Source organism: Nuphar pumila, chromosome 15, assembly GCF_984573655.1.
Source record: "Nuphar pumila chromosome 15, dmNupPumi1.hap1.1, whole genome shotgun sequence".
NCBI lineage: Eukaryota > Viridiplantae > Streptophyta > Magnoliopsida > Nymphaeales > Nymphaeaceae > Nuphar > Nuphar pumila.
In genome coordinates this window covers 22,703,378-22,724,542 of record NC_143263.1, presented here as the reverse complement: position 1 = coordinate 22,724,542, position 21,165 = coordinate 22,703,378, and the positions used below count along the sequence as shown (strand labels likewise).

The following is a 21,165-nucleotide window of genomic DNA, read 5'->3' as shown; positions in this document are numbered from 1 at the left end:
GCATTCATGTTGACGAAGCAAAGGCATTATCTATCTATTTCTTGCATATTTTTGTCACAATGCAGTTATATTTGCTTGTTTCATATATCATATTACATAGGGAAAAAATATTATTCACGCATTATCACAAAAGTCACATGAAAAAAACATTCTCTTAATAAACAGTAAAGGCAATAATGACAACAATTACTCAAATATCTCAAAAACAAAAACAAAAACAAAAAAGAACCAGCCAACAAATAATAATTTGAAACCACTGCCAACCTTGGACCAACAATAGACAACATCCATCAAACATGGACTTGTAGTGGATTCAACATATTCATCCACATTGATCTCCAATTTGCATTCACGTTGAATCTGCCACAAGGATACATTCACTGGCTCAAAATACAGACAAGTTTCAAGATACTGCAATAGATAATTAGTTACAAACTAAAACAACCTCCGCGACTCTTCTTGCACTCTCTTGAAGTTGTTGCAATGGCTTTGCCAGTTCATTTCGCAAATGTATTTGTGCATTTGATTTATCCACTGGAATGAAACAACTTGCAAGAGCCACAACTTGATGGTGATCAAGATCATTGAATGTACCTAAAAGCATGCAAACCCTACTTAGAAACACAGAAAAGAAAATCTCAGAGATCAGTCAAATCAATAATAGCTCTTACCATTGAACATCAATTCAGTGACTAAGAGTTCGTCACCAGTGTCTATTAGGCAGGCAGCACGTCCCTTCAGTTGGACAACACCATCAGCATCAATGTGACCAAGCCTCCTTAAAACCCGAGAACGGTTTTTCAACTCCTCCCTAAATTTTTGAAGCTGGAAATGCAAATTACTTGTTAGGTGTCCAAAATTCCACAAAGCATATCTCTTCAGAAGGATATTGCATGTGTGAAATCAAGATAAACAACAAAAAATACACAGTAGTAATGTAATTTTCTTTATTTCCCATGCGCCAACACCTAGACATGCCATTTTACCCTCCGTACATACAAGTTTATAATTTATAATTATATTTTTAGTTTATCACTTTATATTTTCAGTATACAATATATATTTTAGATACAGCATATATATTTAGATTATATTCAGTTTATTTTGAATTTAGATACAGCATATATATGTAGTCGTGTCCCTGTACCCACATTTTTTGAAATTGGCATGTCCTACCCTCTGTACCCATACCTGTACCCATGTGACATAGATTGTGAGCTACTGTACGTGTGCCCTGGTGGCTTTGTATTTGACCAATGGTGGCTAGTGTTTTGCCTTTGTGGGCTTGTGCTTAAGCACTTTCTTGTATGCTCTTAGTAGCATTGTGAGTGTACTTTTGTTTGTGATTTCGTTACAGCCAATTCAACTTGATGGATCTCTCCCTTTATGGGCAGATGTTTCAAACTCTAAAGTGCTACCTTCCCTTATCTTATCTCTCTAATTAGAAGCAAGCATAGTGTTTACAGAGCTTACTTCACACTCCGCCATAGCATGCAAAACGTAGCAATGGTACATCTTGAAAAAGATGGGTACTCTTGCATCCATCAACAATAAAAAAACATTGGAAAGTATTAAGTGTAAAATGTTTCAAAAAAGCCATGTTTAGAAATTGAAAGCTTAAAATGCATTTATTAGTGGTTTGAATTTTGAAACAAAGACCTTGAACCAGTTCATGACTTCATTGTTTAGAACATCACAGCCAAGTCAATGATATACCTTGTCGACTCGGCCAGGTGAAGGCTGACTCAGCCTAGTTTACCCCCTAACCGAGACATACTGGTTTTTGTCTTAGCTAGGGACAGACAGGAGCCAACTCAGGTGAGCCACGAGTTTTCCAACTATGTCTCAGGCAGAAAACTCGGTAACTGAAATAAAAAAAATAAACCATTGGGCATTTCAAAGTGTGACCCCATCTCGTCAACAAATAGCTAAACTTATCGGTTTAAAAATTCAATGACTATAACCTCAAAGAAAGATCACATTTTCTATCAAGAACCAGCATTTTCCCTCAAATAAAAAAAAATTAAGCACTAGAATTGAACATGAACAAACATCAAGAAAATACCATCAGATAACCATGACAGCATTACTCATAATATAGATATCAAAACCTGTGATTCCCGCATCTTAGTTTTCAGTTGTTGAATTTCATGGTTGATTTCTGCCTTTCTCTGAAAACATTTGAATTGTTCGTCATTTTGAAGGGACTGCATAAGACATAACAAACCATAAACAAAAAAATGCATTACAAGCAAGCAACCAGAACAAAACCGAGATATAAGATGCCAGAAAGCAACGGAGAGAAGTTTCTAGCAATAGAAAAGCAAATGAACTGAAAATGGCAATAGCAAGTCAATAATAGCACAATACCTTATGCAAAGGATGAGCAAACAACTTCCTCTCCAGCTCCTCACTTTCATTTACCAAACCAATAAACTCTGGATCCTCAATGCCCATATCCTGATACAGATGATTAAAATTTTAAAAAATATTTAAAAGGAAAATGAATAATCAAATCATACTCAACCGCCTATAGGAAAACATGTTAAAAAAAATAGAACATCACAGACAGCACAAAGTTGTGCAATCAGCTAGGGTTATAACGTCAAAGCTGCTCACTGTTCTTCAGTCAGTTTGCATGCACTCAGAAATAGACTTGTGAGCGCAGGCTTTTTCACTTGCTTCTTAAGTTCAATATTAAAACAGCTAACCATAGGCTCAGCCCAGGCTGGGCTTCTTTCAATTTGTGCTCTGAAAATGAAGAGCATAGCATATGCAAAGAGTTTCATGACAAAGTTGCACCTTTGTCTAACCAATAAGTTTGAAGATGGCCAAATTAAAGTATGAAACAGAAGTCAAAACATTAGACTTTCAGTAAAAAATAACCTACATATAACACTAAAAACTCCATAAAATGTAGAAACTAAAGCTGATGAACCACTTAAGAATCAGCAGAAAAGCTCTTAGAGATCTGTTCTCAATCAAGGATTAAAGTGTGGCAGATACACTCTGGTTTGGAGCACACACATTGTAGAGTTTAGAAGCATTAATTATCATCAAAACCATTAAGTAGCCCCAACAGGATGACACTTACCCATAAGCAGACGTGCACTTTTATTTGAATGCATAAAACATAGAGGTGAGAATGTCCTTTTAAAGAAAACTCTTATTTAGACATCTATATTGAACCAACTGCCAATCAAGCCTAGACCTATAATAGATGCTCTTCGACAAAGGCATAGCTTTACTGTTCACCACCTCAGATGAAAAAACAAACTCATCATGCTTTCAGGGTTGATCAGACTGGGTCAATACATAATTAGTCCTGTTATTGTTAGATCTTACAGGCAAAACTCATCTGCAATACATATTCAACACACATTGATTTTACGGGCACATAAAACAAGGACACCCTGACCACAGATATGAACGACTCCAACAAGCATTATATTTATACCTCATATGAACAGCAGAGCAAGAAAAAGAACGTATCACTGGTTCCGAGAAAAAGAACGTATCACTGGTTCCAAGAAAAAGCACCACACAATTATTGCATAAAACTTTGAAAGATTCATGCATGCAAAAAAAGTGTGCTCGTAATTCCCTAAATCCAATGAAAGAAACTTTGAATTGTAGTCACAAATGTCGCTGAGATTTTGAAATCTCGCAATATTATCGCTACATATTTAAAAAAGGAGATAATTATGATAAGATCACGATACTTTAAAAATCTCACTTGTTTTGAATATATCGTAGGTTATCATGAAACTACTGTGATTTTTAAAAGTTCAAAAACATAACAAAGTCAATGGTTAGCCCACTTTTTAAAAGAGCATCCATAAAGTGTTGCCCACATGGACTACTCCATGTGAATAAGTCTGTTACCCACGCGAATCAGCAGGCTTGTTACCATGTGAATGTCAAAACCATAAATCAAAATTTGAAGTGTGGAAACAAAAGAGGCACAGACTCATAAATAGAGGTGGAAGGAGCCCTCTCCCTCCTTATCAATATGGAACTAAATGCTTTATGAAATGTTTGTTTTCATATTAAAGTAAAACCTTTATTCACCCATATCACTCGTTTTATATTTATTATAAATTTTTACTAGTATTTCAGTTCTTACATTATTATTTATCATAACTTTCACAAATCAGCATTTTCCCATATTTGTGACTAGGCTTTGAATGTACCATCACCAATGACACTTTGAAGAAAATAGCAAGCAAAAGAGTGCAAAAGGAAAATTAAATTTCATTACCATTACATTATATAAAACAGACAAGTGTTTCAACAAGATAACAAAATCATGTGCAAGTGTAAACATCTACACACAGAGAAGCTACCACATAAGAGACAGAATTAAACCTTAACAGGGTCAAGCTTTGGAAACCCATTGGGGAAACGTCTACCCAGCTCTTGTACTGCCAAGAGGATACTTTGCCTTGCTTCGACAGGTCGAAGATCAGATGGAATGGACAACCTGATCGAGCTAAGAGCACATACTAGAGATAACTGAACAGGTACCTACAAAATAAGGTACCCAATCATAAATATTGTACCAGACTCTTCATAAGCATGAAAGTTCCAACAAGATTTTCAAGATGGAACTGCCTAGCTGGGAAAGTAACATATGAACTGACCCTGCTCAAAATTGATGCTTCCCAGGAGCTTCAACTCACCACATGCATTTCACCCTTTTCACTAGAACGAGGACATGGCTTGGGGCGAGAACCATTTGTTAGGGCAGAAGCACAATGTAGCAAAGTATCCACTATATATGAACTAGTGCGAGCAGCAGCCAATGCAGAGGGCAATGAGCCTGACGCTACAGGGGGCTTTTTAACAACATTGACTACCACACCCCATCCCCAATCTGTTATGCCATCTTGAACCTTAACCTGCAATATAGTCATATAGCTCTCAAACCCAAAAAAAAAGAAATGGAGGTGGGGAAGGGAAAGAAAAAAACAGAAGATCTGCAGAAGGCATGAGACATATTGAAAAAACAATTGACAAGGAGGTGCAAAGAACTAGAAGAAAATTTCCAATAGATGCTACAACGCCAATAACACTATTAAAAAAGTTATATTTTAACTCAAAAAGAATTCAATGAGTAGACAGATTAAAGAGCATAAATGCAGTCACAGTTACATACACAGACATACAGTGGCATGGTTTTTATGTTTATACTGATGTGATAGTGTAACATCCTGATATTTTGTAATCTGTATTTCTATATTTTAATATAATAATGCAAGTTTTTACCTGCAATTCATGATTTAATATCAGCGTATATTAGATTTCGGAAGGGATGGACCTTGAAATTGTAAAAATCGGGTTAGGATCGGATCCAACTTGATCCAGGGATAGAATCATAATTTTTGGATAAGGGACATGCCTTGAAACTTCAGAAAATGTGGAGAATTAAATTGTCAAAAGATATATTAGGGATTTACTTGAAAGAGTTTGGTTTTATTGGGTGATGGCAGTTTAGTAAATATGTTAGCAAAAAGGGGTAAAATAGGTAGGAGGATATAAAGGGAAATTTAAGCTGAAATAGGGGCATTTTAGTAGCTTTGGCTGGGCAGCTGTCATTAAAATGAACAGATCAGCCCCCACCGACTTTATTGTGTTGGCATGTGTTAAGAGAGGTATGATTATGATTAAATAGCTTTTTATTTAAAACCTAATCAAATCTTTTCTCTTTCACTCTCTCTCTCTTTATGCATATCTTCACTTTTCTCTCACTCTCTCTCATCTCCTTGTTCTTTCTCTCGTCCTCCTCACCAATCCGCACGTCCTCCCTCTGGTTTAGCCCCCTTTCCCTCACACCCATCACATTGCAGTGGAGGAGGAGGGGCTGCACACCATAGAATCGGTTTTGGGGGCTCTCATGTAGCGATTTCATTTCATGAGAGTTCGATTCCTTACGAGTGAAAAGCTGTTATTGGTAGATTTTTCGGTGTTCTTGCGACAAACAAGGTGTGATCTTCTTACTCCATGAAACTCTAGGGGCATGTAAGCATGTAGATGAAGTTTTGTTTGAAAATTATGCAAGTTAAGGCGAATTTTGGTGAGTTTGGGAAGTGATTTGATGTGTTCATCATGAGTGGTTTTTGTTAAAGATGCGACCTGATTTTATGAAGTTGAAAACCCATGTTTAGATTTCAGTTGTGTGAAAATTTTATATACTCATGACTGTTGAATGTTAGAAATTTGTATTTTTAAAAGCCTACGTGTGTTTTAAGTGGGTATGGCATTAAGTGTAATCTTGATCATGTTTTCTCGTAGAAATTCATGTGAGAATTGTGTGTCTTGTGTTTTATCTGAGAATCCATGAATTTTTGTGTTGAAATTTGGGATTTTTTGTTTGGTCGTGACCATGCTTATTGCTATGTCCCCGAGGGTCGACCCCTGCAGATCAAAGGTCAACACCTCATTTTTTGAACTCTATTAGGTGTTTCTGGGGACAAAGGGTTGACCCTAATATACAGATGAGTCGACTCTTGAGGCTCCTGACTATTGATGAATCGACTCCTGAACAGATGACTCGACTCTTGAGGCACCCGAATGTGGTTTTCTAAGTGTTTTGACTTCGGGTTTGGGTTCGTAAGCCTCGGAGTCGATGAATCAAGTATGAAATAGTTGTGCATGGACTTGTGGTGCCCATATTTATTTCTTTTTTAGCAATCTTTGTGCAATGAGGCACTAATGTGATTCGGGTGGTCCAAGAGAGACCCATTTTATGCATAAATCCATATTGCTTGTTGAGAGATCATTGGAATGCGGAGTTCTGACTGTGGCATTGTCAGGATGGCAATACCAAGGGAAAAGAAGGGGATATGTGCACATACTGTAATATCGTGTATTTTCATACTTAGCCATTTTGAGATTTCAAAAATTTGGCTAAGTCCGGGAGAAAAATCATTTGAACCTCGATTTTAGATTGAAGTTTTTGAGTCTGGGTACGAGTCAATCGAAACGTGAGAAAATGTTTTATTTTCAACCTTTAAATTCAAGCAAAAATCGGGTTATTTTCGGGCAAAATTCAAAATTTGACATTCGTGTAATATGTCGTTGGATGCGTCTCAAAATTCTGAGCGCAACGATATTTTACTTTTCTAAATTCGGGCTACGGTTGGCCCGAAAATCACATTTTTTCAAAAATTGATCAGTTTGTCGAAATGGATCCGAAGTTGGATCGGGTTGGATCCGATGCATATGATCCAAAATATTATTGATTTGGATCTTATTTAAGATCTACTTTAATCTGGATTTGATCCAGATCTTGATCCATTTTCATTTTGGGTATGGGTTTGGATTTTGGATCCGGATCCAAATCCAAATTCAATGCCCAACGTTTTTACAAGCTTTAAATTCAGTTAGGGGCTTTAAATTGGAGTTAATTAAGTATAAAAAGTCTTCCTAGTCAATTTGACTATTTTTGGAAGCTTTTGAACAATTAATAATTAATAAAATTAAATACAAAAAATAAATATTTATTTAATTAATTTTTATTAATTCTGAGTTTGTAATTAGGGCTGAGTAGGACCTCTTAAAAGAGTCCTCCTACTTACCTAGGAAGGTTTAAGAAGAATTGAGAAAGGGTTTTAAAAGAATTGGAAACTTAGAGAAAAGAATAAAAAAAGTCAACAAAATGAGTTTGGAAATTTTGAAAAGAAGGAAAGTGAGAGAGGGTCCCAAGGGGGAAACCCTCCCTCTCCAGCCCATCTAAAGAGAGCTGAAGAAGGGGAGGGCATGACCCCCTTCTTGGCCTACTTAAATAAAAAAAAAAGAGGGAGGAAAAGAGAAAGAAAGAAAGAGGGAAAAAGGAGAGAGAGAAAGGAGGAGAGGAAAGAAGAGAGAGAGAGAGGAGGAGGAGGAAGAAGGAGGAGCCTTCTTCTCCAACCATCTAGCCCTTTTTCCAGCGTTATTTTTCTTTTTTCCTTCGATTCACGTAAAGGTACGGGTTTTTCTTTTGGCTCGAATAGGAAAAAGAACCTAAATTTGATTTAGGTACTGTTTTAAGCTATGTCACACGGGCTCGACTAAGGAGGTGCCGCACCCGAGTCGACACGCCCCGACACGGGTGCGGACTCGGGTGCGGCTTCGGACTCGGCCCGGACTCGGCCCGGACTCGGTCAACGCCGAGTCGGACTCGGTCAACGAGTCCAGGCCGAGTCCGTCCACATTTTGGACTCGGTCAACTTTGACCGAGTCCAAAAATGTCTTAAAAAACTAATTTTTTATATTTTTTATTTAAAAAAATATATATATAAAAAAGGCACTGTGACTGTGCAGTCTTTGCAGTGTGCACTGTGCACAGTCTGTGACTGTGCACAGTGCTGTGCCTGTGCACAGTCACAGTCTGTGACTGCACAGACACCTGTGGCATTTTAAAAATAAAATAAAATTATATATATATATATTTTTTTTTTTTTGCCGAGTCCCCGTGTCCAAAAATTTTAAAATTGTGCCGCACCCGTGTCGCACCCGCACCCGCACCCATGTGACATAGGTTTTAAGGAATCCCTAAAAATCTGAATTTTGTTTTCTATGCTTGAGTTATGAGAAAACAGTATCTTCGTGGTGGTTTATGTGTGGTAAATTTAAGCTATTAACTTATGGTAAAAGCGTGTTTGATATGAGATCGATGCATTCATTACTCATGAGTTTTGAAAGAAAAACATACATACCGATCTTGTCTGCATGTTCATGTAAATATGTTGATCTATGCACATTCTTGAATTTACATATTCAGACGTGTATGAATATGTATGTACAGATCCTGTGTATGTATATCATCCTGTTTTTTTGGTAGTAGAAAGTACAGAGACACTGTACACTTATATCATGCTGTTTTTTTTTTCTCTGCATTAGAAAACACAGATCCTGTTGCTCAATACCTGCTAAATTCCTGCACTGGAAGTACAGGTTTCTTTTATACATTTAAGACATTCTGGATTTCTACTTGGACTTCTGATTTAGGGTTTGTTTATCATAATGTCTTAAAACAATTTCGAAATTTACATTTTTAAGACATCATCTATGCATTATTGCCTTAGGTTGTAAATTTTGAATATGCAAGTTTATACCCATATAAAGGCACATTGTCTGCATCTATATTTGGTCATTCTTATTTCTTTTGCAAATTTCAGATACAGCAAAAATTTGCACATCGTAAGGTTATGGTTCATGTTTAACACTACTTTAATTAAACTATGGGCCTTGGCATCACGATTTATTAGGCTTCAGTTCTAGCTATTCTTAGTTTTGCAAGCAACTTGAGTTGACACCAGAAATCTGCATGTATGGACATGTCAACTGTATTGACTTTGTGAGTCCCTCTCACATAGCTGACGTATTGGTGACCTGCATCTCTTGTTAGTCTCCCTGACTTGCCAGGGCCACCATGGTTCAACTGGGGTCTGATAGGACCAGACCAGACCCGGCCTGGGCTGATTTCAAAAAAAAAATTTGTTTTGGCATAGGCCGGCTGGCAGCCAGCCGAGTGACACTCGGCTGACTGTCAGGCTCTGGCTGGTGATGCACAGGCCCATCCTGTGCACTGTAGTGCTCTGCCAGGCCCAGCCGACTCAGTCGGCTGGACTGGATCAGGGCCCAGCCAGTTAGCCGTGTGCAGGCAGCCCCTTACAAAAAAAAAGTTTATTTTTTTTGTGTGTGTGCTGGCTGTCAGACCAGCCGAATCCAGTTCGGCTGGCCTGACAGGCCGAGCTTGGTGGGTCGGGCTGTGTGCTAGACATACACTAGCTGCACTAACAACTGTCTCATAAAGGATCTCTCTCGTTATAAATTTATTTCCTTCCTCCTAACTTGTATTTTACATATATAATGTTATTGCATATAAGCTTTTTATCAACAGAAAAGATAATCTAGTTATTAGTTGAAATAATATACAAATCCTATGTACTCGACTAAAACACGTAAGACTTAGAAGTGTTTGATCAAATTTCTTTCAAAACAAATCAAAACAACTAAAAAGTTTATGATGCTTATACCTGTCACCTTGCCTTTTTCATTTCAACTTGAACAGGTTCTACCAAAGTACCCAAAAGCAATTCTCGTTGTGCAGGGCATACATATGTATATATGTAGATACATATACAAATGCAGGGTTATGTTTTGTTTGAGCAAGATGGTTCATTTGTTTAAGTGTGAAACACTCAGATTTTAGAGTTGGTTGTATGTTAAATGCATATTCAAATGAGGGTCAACCTAAAATATGCAAACTCTCGTTATACTCATTTCATGTGCCTATGTGAATCTAAAAAAAAATAATGAGGGTCAGTTTTGCATGATAATTCCCATAATTTGTTTCCTTGTATTAGTCTAGCCTTATTCATGCTAAAGAATGAAACTTTTGACTTGATATAACATGTTGGATCAAGATAATACTGCAAGGCTGCATCTTATGTGTATGCATACTTTAACTCTATGTATTTGGCACGTGCACCATCACTTGAATGTTCACATGTTTAACTAAAGTGTATGTTGCACGAAAGTATTGTATGCGACATGAACATGTAAACTTGAGCATGCATTTTGATATGAGCATGCGAACTGAATGAAAGCACGCAATGAATATGAAGTGTGACTCATGCACATACATAGGTGTATTGTTGTGTTATGCCCATCTTTAAATGGCATAAATGAATGTGCATTGTGAAGCATTCAAACGTAATGCATTGTGGTATGATATTTATGATTTTTGCAAATGAATGCATCGATGATCAAAATGGATCATCAAGGGTTGTGGGATGCCTTGAGCCGGTGTGCTCCTTGCTGAAATTGTTTTTGCATTGCAAAAGTCATATTTGGTGTTGTGATTTTAATTGCACTATTCTATTATTGCCACGGGTGGTAGACTATGAAGAGTTGTGCATGCTGATTTGCGAGCTTATGTTTGCATGTTGATTTGCAAATTTATAGAATTAATATTAACAATAAGATAAGAAAGAAAACAGTGTAATTAATGTTCCCTTGATGTTCTTTCTATGGAAAGGTAATCTTGAGCTTAGCAGTTTAGGGACCGTGAGGATACTAAAACTCCGTGTGCGTTGTTGTTGCCTATGAACCCGATATTGAGGTTCTTCTTCTGGCCACGGTTTTAGAGAGAGTCTGTCACTTTGCTTGGGGGGTGTGTAGACAAAGTTGTTGTTTTGGTATACCAAGAAAAGTGGCACTTGTGGATGTTGATGTCCCTGATATCTCTGACATTAGATGTTGTTTTATAATATTCCAATGGATGATGTTTTTTTATATTGGTCGAGAGCTAAGTTTGGAACCCAGTAATAAAATACAAATTATGTGTTAAGTTACCCTAGAAACCTAACTTGACCTCGAAAATTTTACCCGTACTAAGTATCCGCGGGCAACGGTAATTAAAAAGAGAAACTTAAATTGTGTGCATTTAATAGGAACATGCATATGGAAAAGAAGACTTGACTAAAGATAATAATGTGTTCATACATGTGCATTGAAATTATGCATACTTTTGTTATGCATTAGATTATGCATATTTGTTCTCTTAACTGTTAAATATTGGTGAATGTATAATTTGTTTCTTAATGCATGTTAAATGTCTTAAATGCTCAGATTTAATTTCTCGCAAATTACAAATGCTATTACTGCTTTCAATGGAATAAACTGTTTATCTTGTGATGTCCTAATTTATTTATTCTACACTATCTAGTTGTGCACCTACCAGTTTGTTATAAAACTTACCCATTTTATGGGCAGGTGACAAGTAGGACTTTACAGACAGTCGATAGCGCGATGCAACATGACTCGAGATCACTCTCTTTCTGTTGGCATCCTAGATATTCTCTATAAGTAAGATTGGTTTGTAAGCTAACGTGCCCATAATTGTCAACTTGTTTTTCTCTCTAAAAGAAAATGGTTTTCGTTGTCAATTTTAAAGATCAAAATCTTGAACTTTGAAAGGTTTCCTCTAAATGATTTCAAAATTTACAAGTTCGAAATTTTGGAGTGTTACGAATACGGTTGGTATTCTAGGGTGATGACCCTAAAAGTATCTTGTTACAAGAGTATGTTTGGATGTTGACCCCGGATAATGAGAGAGTATATTGTGAGGTTATGTAATGCATAAAAAACTCTAATTAAAAACAAGATATATTGTATGTTGACGCAAAGGGTGACATGTGCTCGCTTGATTTTCTTATGGCTTGAGTTAGCTTGCCAGACATGAACAAGCATGCACCAACTTCATGAGAGAATTTTTGGATCAGTTGAGCGAGCTACTGTCATTTGGACCTAAGGGATTTGACACCTACCATGAAGCATAGGGGACACTGGACTCTGATACTCAAGGTGGAGGTGGAGCCGTTGCAATATGCCTAGTAGTGCACTATGTCAACTACAGAAAGAGGGATAAGGTCTCACACTCTAGGTCCCAGGAAAAGGGATGCCTTGACGAAGGATCTCGAACTCTGGTACAAGCATCACAATGACTATTGGGGATTTATAAATGAAATGTATGAATGAACATCCAGTGAATAGCCCGTGGATGCCTATAATAGCGAAGGAGTGGTGTCCTCTTGATTATAAACAGGATTGTAACAATAAATGTATGTGGTGCATGACATGTAATACAACAACAATTAAATGACAAGATTTAATAAAATATCCATGCATATAGGCAGACATGGCATGAGTTTGTGTGCTCGATGCATGGTGCACATGAGGGTCGACTCCGAAGTTGGGAGAGTCGACCCCTGTTTTTGGGTGGGTAGACTCGTCTTGGTTTTTGGCTTGGTGTTTCATTTTGCAATAGGGGGTCGACCACTGTGTTTGTGTGGGTTGACTCTTTCTTTGCACTTGTTTGGTGGTTTTATTGAACCGAGAGTCGACCCTTCGTCTGATTTTGGGTTATGTATGTTTTGAGGGTCGACTCCTAGGTTGGGAGAGTCGACTCCTCGTACTTTTTGGAGAGACTTAACCTTAGTTGAGGGTCGACCCCGGTTCAGCAGGGTCAACTTCAACTAAGTCTCTTTCAAAGTGTGAGTTCTCCTGAAGGTTGACACCTGATGAATTAGGGCCGACTCTTCTTATTTGGGAAATGGAGTTTTGGTCAAGTGACTTTTCAAAATGACTTGATCTTTTGCTACTATCTTATGACGCTCATGTTGAGTAGTTGGCACACACCGAGACCTGTGTTGTTTCACCCCTTCAATTGATACTATTTTTAGGCGCCCAACGGTAGGTGGTTGTGGCAGCGGAAGACACGTAAGTAGCTCATCAACATAAGGACGTGGACCTGGGACTAATTTGTAGTTTGGGAACATTGTATATAGATGTAAATAACGATAAACATTTTGTATAAGATACATTTTGTGAAATGAATGACTTATGTTTTGCATAAGAAACCTTATTAAAAAGGTAGTTTTAAAATAAGAACAGTCTTCCATTGTGTTTTCGAAAAAGAAAAATTAAGGGGAAAAAAACGGTGAAAATTTCATGTTAAATATCATGTGGGTTTACAGATAGCCTACTTTTATGCATGTGAGATGCACAAAGGACCTCTCTTTTAAGTCAGAAATCAATACATCTAGGAAAATGACAAAGAGCAGCTGCAACAAAAAATGTCATAAACCGCCTACATATCTTGCAGTGTCGGACATTAAATCAGTATCAGGTGATAATATAGCAGGATCAAATGCTGCACAAATATGTATCCAAAAGATGTCATATCGTGGTACATCTACTATAGCATACAATACAATATGTAATGTGCATGATCTCGTGGAACCTTTTTTTCGGCAGATTTTTTGCAACCATTTTAATTGGACTTGTGCTAGAAATAAGAATATTGTATCCCATTTGTATGCCCAGAACACAACAGGGTCATGCTCTTGTTGGACAAAAGAAATGCCTTAGCATTCCCAGGTTTAGAATTTTTTGTTGGTTTTCTATGATTCAGCCTAAATCTCTCAAATCATAAGGGAAGCTCAATTTCTTGAATGATTGGTAAAAACATAGTTTTTATTTGTTTGAGTCAAAGTTAGTACGGTCATTTCTGTCAATTTTTAGCTACTTAAGGGATGAATGTACATTATTGATGTGTGGAGGCAATTCTGTCCAGAAAAAGATTAGTAAAGGGCTCAATCCTATAAAGGATCCAATGAAGCTTTTATTTTCCTCATTCTCTCTTCTCCTTTGCCTCCCTTGTGCAACCTATATGGTATCATAGCAAGATTGCATCAAGGAGAGAATTGGTTGCAGATAAGGAGAGTGAAGATCAGATTGGAAGCTCAGCACACAGCTCGCAGTTCCATGCTTATGTCAGCAAGAGATGTAACACCTGTTGTGTGACTTCTGGACTTTGAGGGTTTGAGTTTGCAATTTGTTAAATCTTGATTTTAGAGGGTGTTTGATATTGAAATTCAAGCATTAGGGTAAGACTAGGGCACAAAACAAGAAAGGAATAAAAGAGAGGCAAATGAACTTCATTAACCAAGAATGAAAAAAGGGATATACTCTTATGGGGTCAACCCCTCATGGTTACACAAAAAGACAAACTGTCTTTTTGTGGGATGGGGGTTAGGGAGCGAGGGAGAGAGAGGTTGTGGAGTGGAGAGAGAGAGAGAGAGAGAGACGTGGGGTCGGGTTATGAAGAGAGGGAAAGGGAGCTAGAGGTGGTGGGTGGGGTTAATAAGAGAGAGAAAATAGGAGTTTGGGTCTGGATCTAGATCCACACTTGATCTAGACCCAAACTCTCTCTCTCTCTCTCTCTCTCTCTCTCTCTCTCTCTCTCTCTCTCTCTCTCTCTCTCTATATATATATATATATATATATATATATATATATATATATATATATATATAGTCGTATCCCCATACCCAGGTGAGAGCCTATAACTATAAGTTGTTTATACACTATTGGATCTACATGCTTCTCACCATCTGTTGCTCTTAGCTTAACATTTGCTTCCATTGGAGTAGCAAACTTTCTGGAGACATCAGCTAGTCTAGCCTTTACCACCAGATTTGTTGCATACTTATGTTATGCCAAATAGAGTCATGTCCTTGAGTATGCGCAACTTTCAACCCCAGAAGTACTTCATATTGCATAGGTCTTTCATTTTAAATATGCTAGCCAACTTTTTCTTAGTGTCAACAATTTTCTGCACATCATCCCATGTGAAGATCATATCATCAACATGCAAAAGAAAAATACGCTTCCCACAATTCGAGGACACAAACAAAGTAGGATCATGATAACTTTGCTTAAATCTAAGGGATTTTACTACACTACTGGATTTCTCAAACCATGCATGAGGTGCTTGTTTAAGCTCATATAAGGTTCTCTTTAACTTGCATACTCTCCCCTAACGGTACCTTGAGGCAACTCCATGTAAACCTCCTCTTCCAAATCCCTATTGAGGAAAGCATTTTTCACATACAACGGCTAAAGATTATATTGAGGAATTGTAGCGACTCCAAGCAAGGTTCTTAAAGTTGTCATGTAAGCAATTGGGGCAAAGGTTTCTGCAAAGTCAATTCCAAACTGTTAGTTATAACCTTTAACCACACACCTAGCTTTGTATCTTTCACTCGATCCATTTGCTTTGGTCTCCTCTTTAGAAATTGCTTCTACTAAGCTCAACATAGGAGTAGATTAGAGATAAGAAAGCACGATGCTAAGTAGTAGAAGACTCATAGGATATAAATCAAAAGAAATTGAGACTAGTATTAGGACGCACTTGAGAGGGAGAATAAGAGGTGAAAGGAGACCCCACACCAAGGTTGTAAGTATTGTATCGTTACCCGCATCAATCGGGCCCACATTAAGACCGTATTGTACCGTATAGTAAAATATCATAATTTTTTAAAAAAAATATACAAAAAATCTTAAAAAATCAAGAAAAATAACAAAATAACAAAAAATCTAAAAAATCATATCACATGAAACAATGATGAATTGCACAAAATACAACCATAAAATCACATATGAAGCATTTATGTCTCTATGAGTTGCACAACACATCATCAAACATCAACTATCTTCCAAGAAAAATGCAAAGTATTAAATATCTTGCAATTCAGAACATGCCACAAGACTCATACTTTGATATTACATAAAAAAAAATATTATGCCAATAGTTGCACTTGATTTTCAATCGGTTTCCACTCATTACTTGAGTGTCCTATTGCCACGCAAAATCATCTTATGTCATCTTTCTTGGAAGCAGAAAATTTTTAATCTTTGCACTGAAAAAATGGTGGAAATGCACTTTTTTTTTACCTTAACCCACTTCTTTGGGTGAAAAACGGTGGAAATGCATTTCTAATGGCCTCTAGACAAATGAGACATCAGCCCTCAAAAGGTATTTAAAACTCAAAATGAAAATAAGTAATTTTCAGCCTTTTTAAAGTGTGCCGAAGGTGTATCGTATGATACACCTTGTATCGTACGATACAACACGATACAGGGGTGTATCATACGATACACCTAATACGGGTATGATAGGCACTCGTATCGTAAAACCCAAAAGTAACAATACGGTATGATACAACACTGCCCCACACTCGTGCTATGGATCAGCTGGAAGGGGATAAAAATTGGCCTCTATGTCTCCTACTTTTACGTCGACCTGATCCAGAAATGGTATTTCTACATGTTGTACCCTTCGGATTTTTCGAAGTGGACGGTTCAGATTTGGGACCGGTTGAGAGGTTCAGACTTGCAACGGACGAGTACCATAATTAGAGTCGGACAGACTCGAGAGGATCGAACCTGCAGGTTCTACGTTGTGGGGCTTGTGGGTCATGTGCCTAGGGTGCAGAACCCTTATTGGCACGGTGGAAAAGAGGTCTCAGGTTTCTCGTAGTTTCAGTTGAAGTGATATGGGGAAAGACAAGTCAAACGGCTAGCCGAGTAGGTGCCTTTTGGGCTTGATAAGTGGTTCGGCTAGGGTTTTAGGTCCAAAACTAAAAGGACTTGGTTTAGAGCTTTTACGGAGGTCTAGGGACGTGTGTAAGGGTCAGATATACGTTATAGAGGTCGAAGATATCAAGTTGTACCGTGAAAGAGGTTGGTGAGGTCGAACGGTCCAAACTATATGTTTTCCCTAATCAGTAGAATGTGTTTTGGGGTTTTCAATCTTGGAAAGTGAGAAGGGGTGGCCAAGGCTGGGATCAGGGTCTAGGGTGTACGTACAGGTTTGTAGCAGGCTAGGGGGTGTCTCAGACGTTCTGGAGTGCAAGCACATGATACACTGCAAGAGAACTCTGATCGTGTCGCCAAGAAAGCAAGACCACATGGGTCCGAGGCGACGAAAGAGCTTGGGTTCTTTGGAAGGGATGACCGACCATCCTAGGGGGCCTAGCCTACACATATATCAGAGAGAGAAGAGAGAGACGTCTTAGATGTCTTGGGGAAAAGAAAAGAGAGGGGGTGGCGACTAGTGAGAGAAGGGAAATTCTATTCTAAAATTAATCATAATTCATAAGGAGATCACAAACTTCTATTTATAGCTTTGGGATTTGGGGTATAGCCTAATTCAAATCTATAAAACAAAGCTAACCCAATAAACTCAAACACCCTCTAGTTATCATAAAAGGAGTCATGTTTAGCAACAAGAACTAAACTAGAAAAAAGAGTCTAAAGTCATTTCCTTAATGAACTCTTCACTAAGCCTAATTACCTCAAATTAAAAACAATTAAGAAAACTTGCCTTGGTTGGACTCTACATAATTATGGGAAGTAGGAGACATTTTTAGAGAGGAGGAGGCATCCTCTAAACCTTCCAAGTTGGCACCCCCTCAGGCCCCACTGGCTAGCTCTCCTTGCCTTGGTTGGACTCTACATAATTATCGGAAGTAGGAGACATTTTTAGAGAGAGGGAGGCATTCCCCACCCCCTACAGGCCCCATCTCACTCAACTAGATGCTTCTGCATCATCCGATCATATTTTCGCAGTCCCTTAGCCTTCACGATGGCATTGGGTTGGGACACGGTCTTCCTCATGGGACCATACCAGGGAATGATTTCAGGCAGTGTTGTGAAAAGCGTTGAGGCGTAGCGAGGCACTCCACCAAAAACCGATGTGACTCAAAAAAATTTTTGAAATTTAAAAAAAATTATTAAAAAAATCTAAAATACAAAAAAATAAAGAAATGTTTTATTGATGAAGTAACAACCTTATTCTTCTTATTTTTCCTTTTTTTTGCGTTTCTTCTTTTTTTTTGTGCCTCATGCCTCAGTCCAGCACCTTGAGGCACAGAGGGTCGTGCCTCAAGGCACGTTTTTTATAACGCTGATTTGAGGCAAGATACATAGAAGACATGATGGATTTTCACCTCTTGGGGAAGTGTCAGACGATAAGCTAGTTTTCCTACCCGCTCTTCAACCTGGTACGGTTCATAGTACTTCAGCAGGAGCTTATGATAGTCTCGGCCCAATAGAGTCGTTTGACGTCTAGGCCTCCGTTTCAACCATACCCAATCACCTACCTCGAGTGCCCGATCGAAATGACCCTTGTCATAGATCTGGTCATGCGTTGTTGGGCCTTTATGATGTTCTGCCTCAACGAGGTGAGAACCCCATCTCACATCTTCAGATCATGGTCTACTTCGGGAGATGCAGCACTCTCGTATTTATATGTAGCCACTGACGGGGGAGGAAACCCGTGTAGTGCCTCAAAAAATGAGTCATCTCTATAGAGTAGTGATGACTTTTGTTATAGGCATAATTTGCCCATGGCAAAAAGTGGATTATCGCTTATAAGGTTGCGAGTACATTGGTCAACCCAAAAGGCATAATCAGGAACTAATAAAGACCCTCATGATTCCTAAATCATCTTTTGCACATCATCATGGGTCATGCGCACTTGATAGTATCTCGAACAAATATCAAACTTTATAAAGAATGTGGTCGTATGCAATCCATCAGGTAGTTCCTTGATAACCGGGGTCGAGAACTTGTCTTTCATTGTGATGTCAGTCAAGGCCCGGTAATCTACCCAAAATCTCCATACACCGTCATTTAACGAGAGTGTCGGTGAGGAGAAAAGACTCACACTCGGGCGAATGATCACTTGACCCAACATCTCACAAGTTTTTCAATCTCATTTTTTTGTTACATGTGTATCGATAGAGCCTAACGTTCACAAGTCTTGTGCCCTCCTTCAAGGGTATTCAATGGTCTTTGGACCGTCTAGGTGGTAGCTCATGTGGCAAATCAAATACATCAAAAAATTCAACCAAGTCCGCCATACTCAAGGAAATGTCCATGAGGACCAATGCGTTTTTTGGCTCTACCACTTGGGCGATGATCAAATAGGCACATTGAGTGCCACATAATATCTTCAATGCCTATTTTTGTTGTACTTCCTCTATTGTTGGAGGGCTGATAGCAGCGAGTTTAGCCTCCTCTCCGTCCCTACGAATGGACATCTCCATAATGGAGAAGTCTCCAGCTACCTTTTTCAAAGTCCATAGCTAATGCATTCAAAGGACCACGTCCACACCATGGATAGGTAAGACGTATAGAATCATAGATCCACCACAAATTTAGCTCCTTAGAGTTGCAAACACACATCGAGACATACCTCTAAACACTTGAAGTTAGTCTTATTCTAAACCATCACATCGAAAGAGGGGTGCCCTTTGAATATGCACCTGATTTCTTGAAAACACTCACATGAATAAAATTGTGAGTGCTTCCAGTGACTATAAGAACATTTACCCCATGTGTGCATGGTAAGAGAAGGTATGGAAAGGCTCAATCTCGCTTTCTTCCTTGTTCGGCAGGTGGTCATCCAAGGCTACCTCTTCCTCATATTCAGATTATAGCACTTGGAAAATATAGTAGTGCATGCATGTGTGGCCCTTAAACCACTTCTCGTTGCAGTTGAAGCGCAAACCCTTCTCGATATGCTTCTCACGCTCTATATGTGAGATTGGCTTCACCATGAGGGCTGACATCGGCCCCTTTGACAGACCGAGCTTGCATTGGCCACTCAAAGAACGATAGGTCGGTTCGGCTTCCATTGGTTGGAGTCGCCTTTTCTTCTCACTATGAAACTTGGTCACCTTGTAGGCCTCTTCGGTACTCCTTGTTGGCGCTGCAAGAACGCCAAAACGAAGATTTTCACGTCGTTCGCCGACATAAGACCCAAGCAAGGTCTCTTCGTCCACTACGGGCAAAAGCGTGCAAAGATTTTCGAACTATGCTTGGTATTCGTCCAAGTTGCCTTGTTGCTTAGATTCTTAAGCTTCACATGGTGATTAACAAGCACCGTGTGCACCAATCTTTCCATAATACGCTCTATTAAATCAGCTTGGGCTTCCCATGTACGATGTCCAACCACTCGTACCATCAAAAGGTGCCACCCTCAAGGCAAACAATCACTTCGACAACTCGTGCCTCTTGTGGTACGTTGTTGCAGGTGAAGAAGTGCTTCAATTTGAACACCCACTCGTGCACATTCTCATCGAAAAAATGAGGAATTTCAAAAAGAGGGTTTTTGTTCATACATTGTGTGTATTCATGAGGTGGCTCCGGGAGGATTGAGTCGTTTGGATCCTCCATGCAACCACTAGTGAAGGTGAAGTTCCAGTCAGGCCCAAAATCAAATATGTATCATATCATAAAAAATCATAAATTTTGAAAAAATAAAATAAAAATTTCTAAAAAAAAAAACAAGAAATTTAAAAAATTATAACACATGAAACAATGATGAAATGCACAAAATGCAACCATACAATCACATATGAAGCATTTATGTCTCTATGAGCTACATAAGACGTCATCATTCATCAACTATCTCACAAGAACAATGCAAAATATTAATAGGGTTTTTTTACCTTAACCTACTTCCTTGAGTGAAAAAATAGTGAAAATGCACTTTTGATGAAATCGCAAAAAACCACTCTCTTGTGCACGGATCAGCTCCAAACTCACTCTCACGGCTCTTAGGGTTCGTGGATACCTCTCTAATGGCCTCTACATAAATGAGGGAGTCGACCCTCAAGAGGTGTTTAAAACCCAAAAACACGAAATTACTTTTCAACCTTTTAAAAGTGTGTCGACACAGTATCGTACAATGCGCCCTGTATCGCACGATACAGATATGATACATCATTTTTCCAAAAGGTAACAATACGGACAACATTGGTC

At 38.5% G+C, this 21,165-nt stretch overlaps 1 protein-coding gene across 1 annotated transcript in view; it reads right to left on the bottom strand.

Annotated features, from left to right (window-relative positions):
* Positions 1-21,165, bottom strand: part of HEN2 (RNA helicase, ATP-dependent, SK12/DOB1 protein) — a 63,531-nt gene that overhangs the window by 13,970 nt on the left and 28,396 nt on the right. The window contains exons 8-14 of the mRNA XM_089988629.1: positions 4,683-4,901; positions 4,369-4,527; positions 2,371-2,460; positions 2,112-2,207; positions 672-825; positions 446-594; positions 265-360 (exon numbers count right to left, since the gene is read on the bottom strand). Coding sequence (XP_089844755.1) covers positions 265-360; positions 446-594; positions 672-825; positions 2,112-2,207; positions 2,371-2,460; positions 4,369-4,527; positions 4,683-4,901 — 963 coding nt within the window. The remainder of the gene's footprint in view (positions 1-264; positions 361-445; positions 595-671; positions 826-2,111; positions 2,208-2,370; positions 2,461-4,368; positions 4,528-4,682; positions 4,902-21,165) is intronic.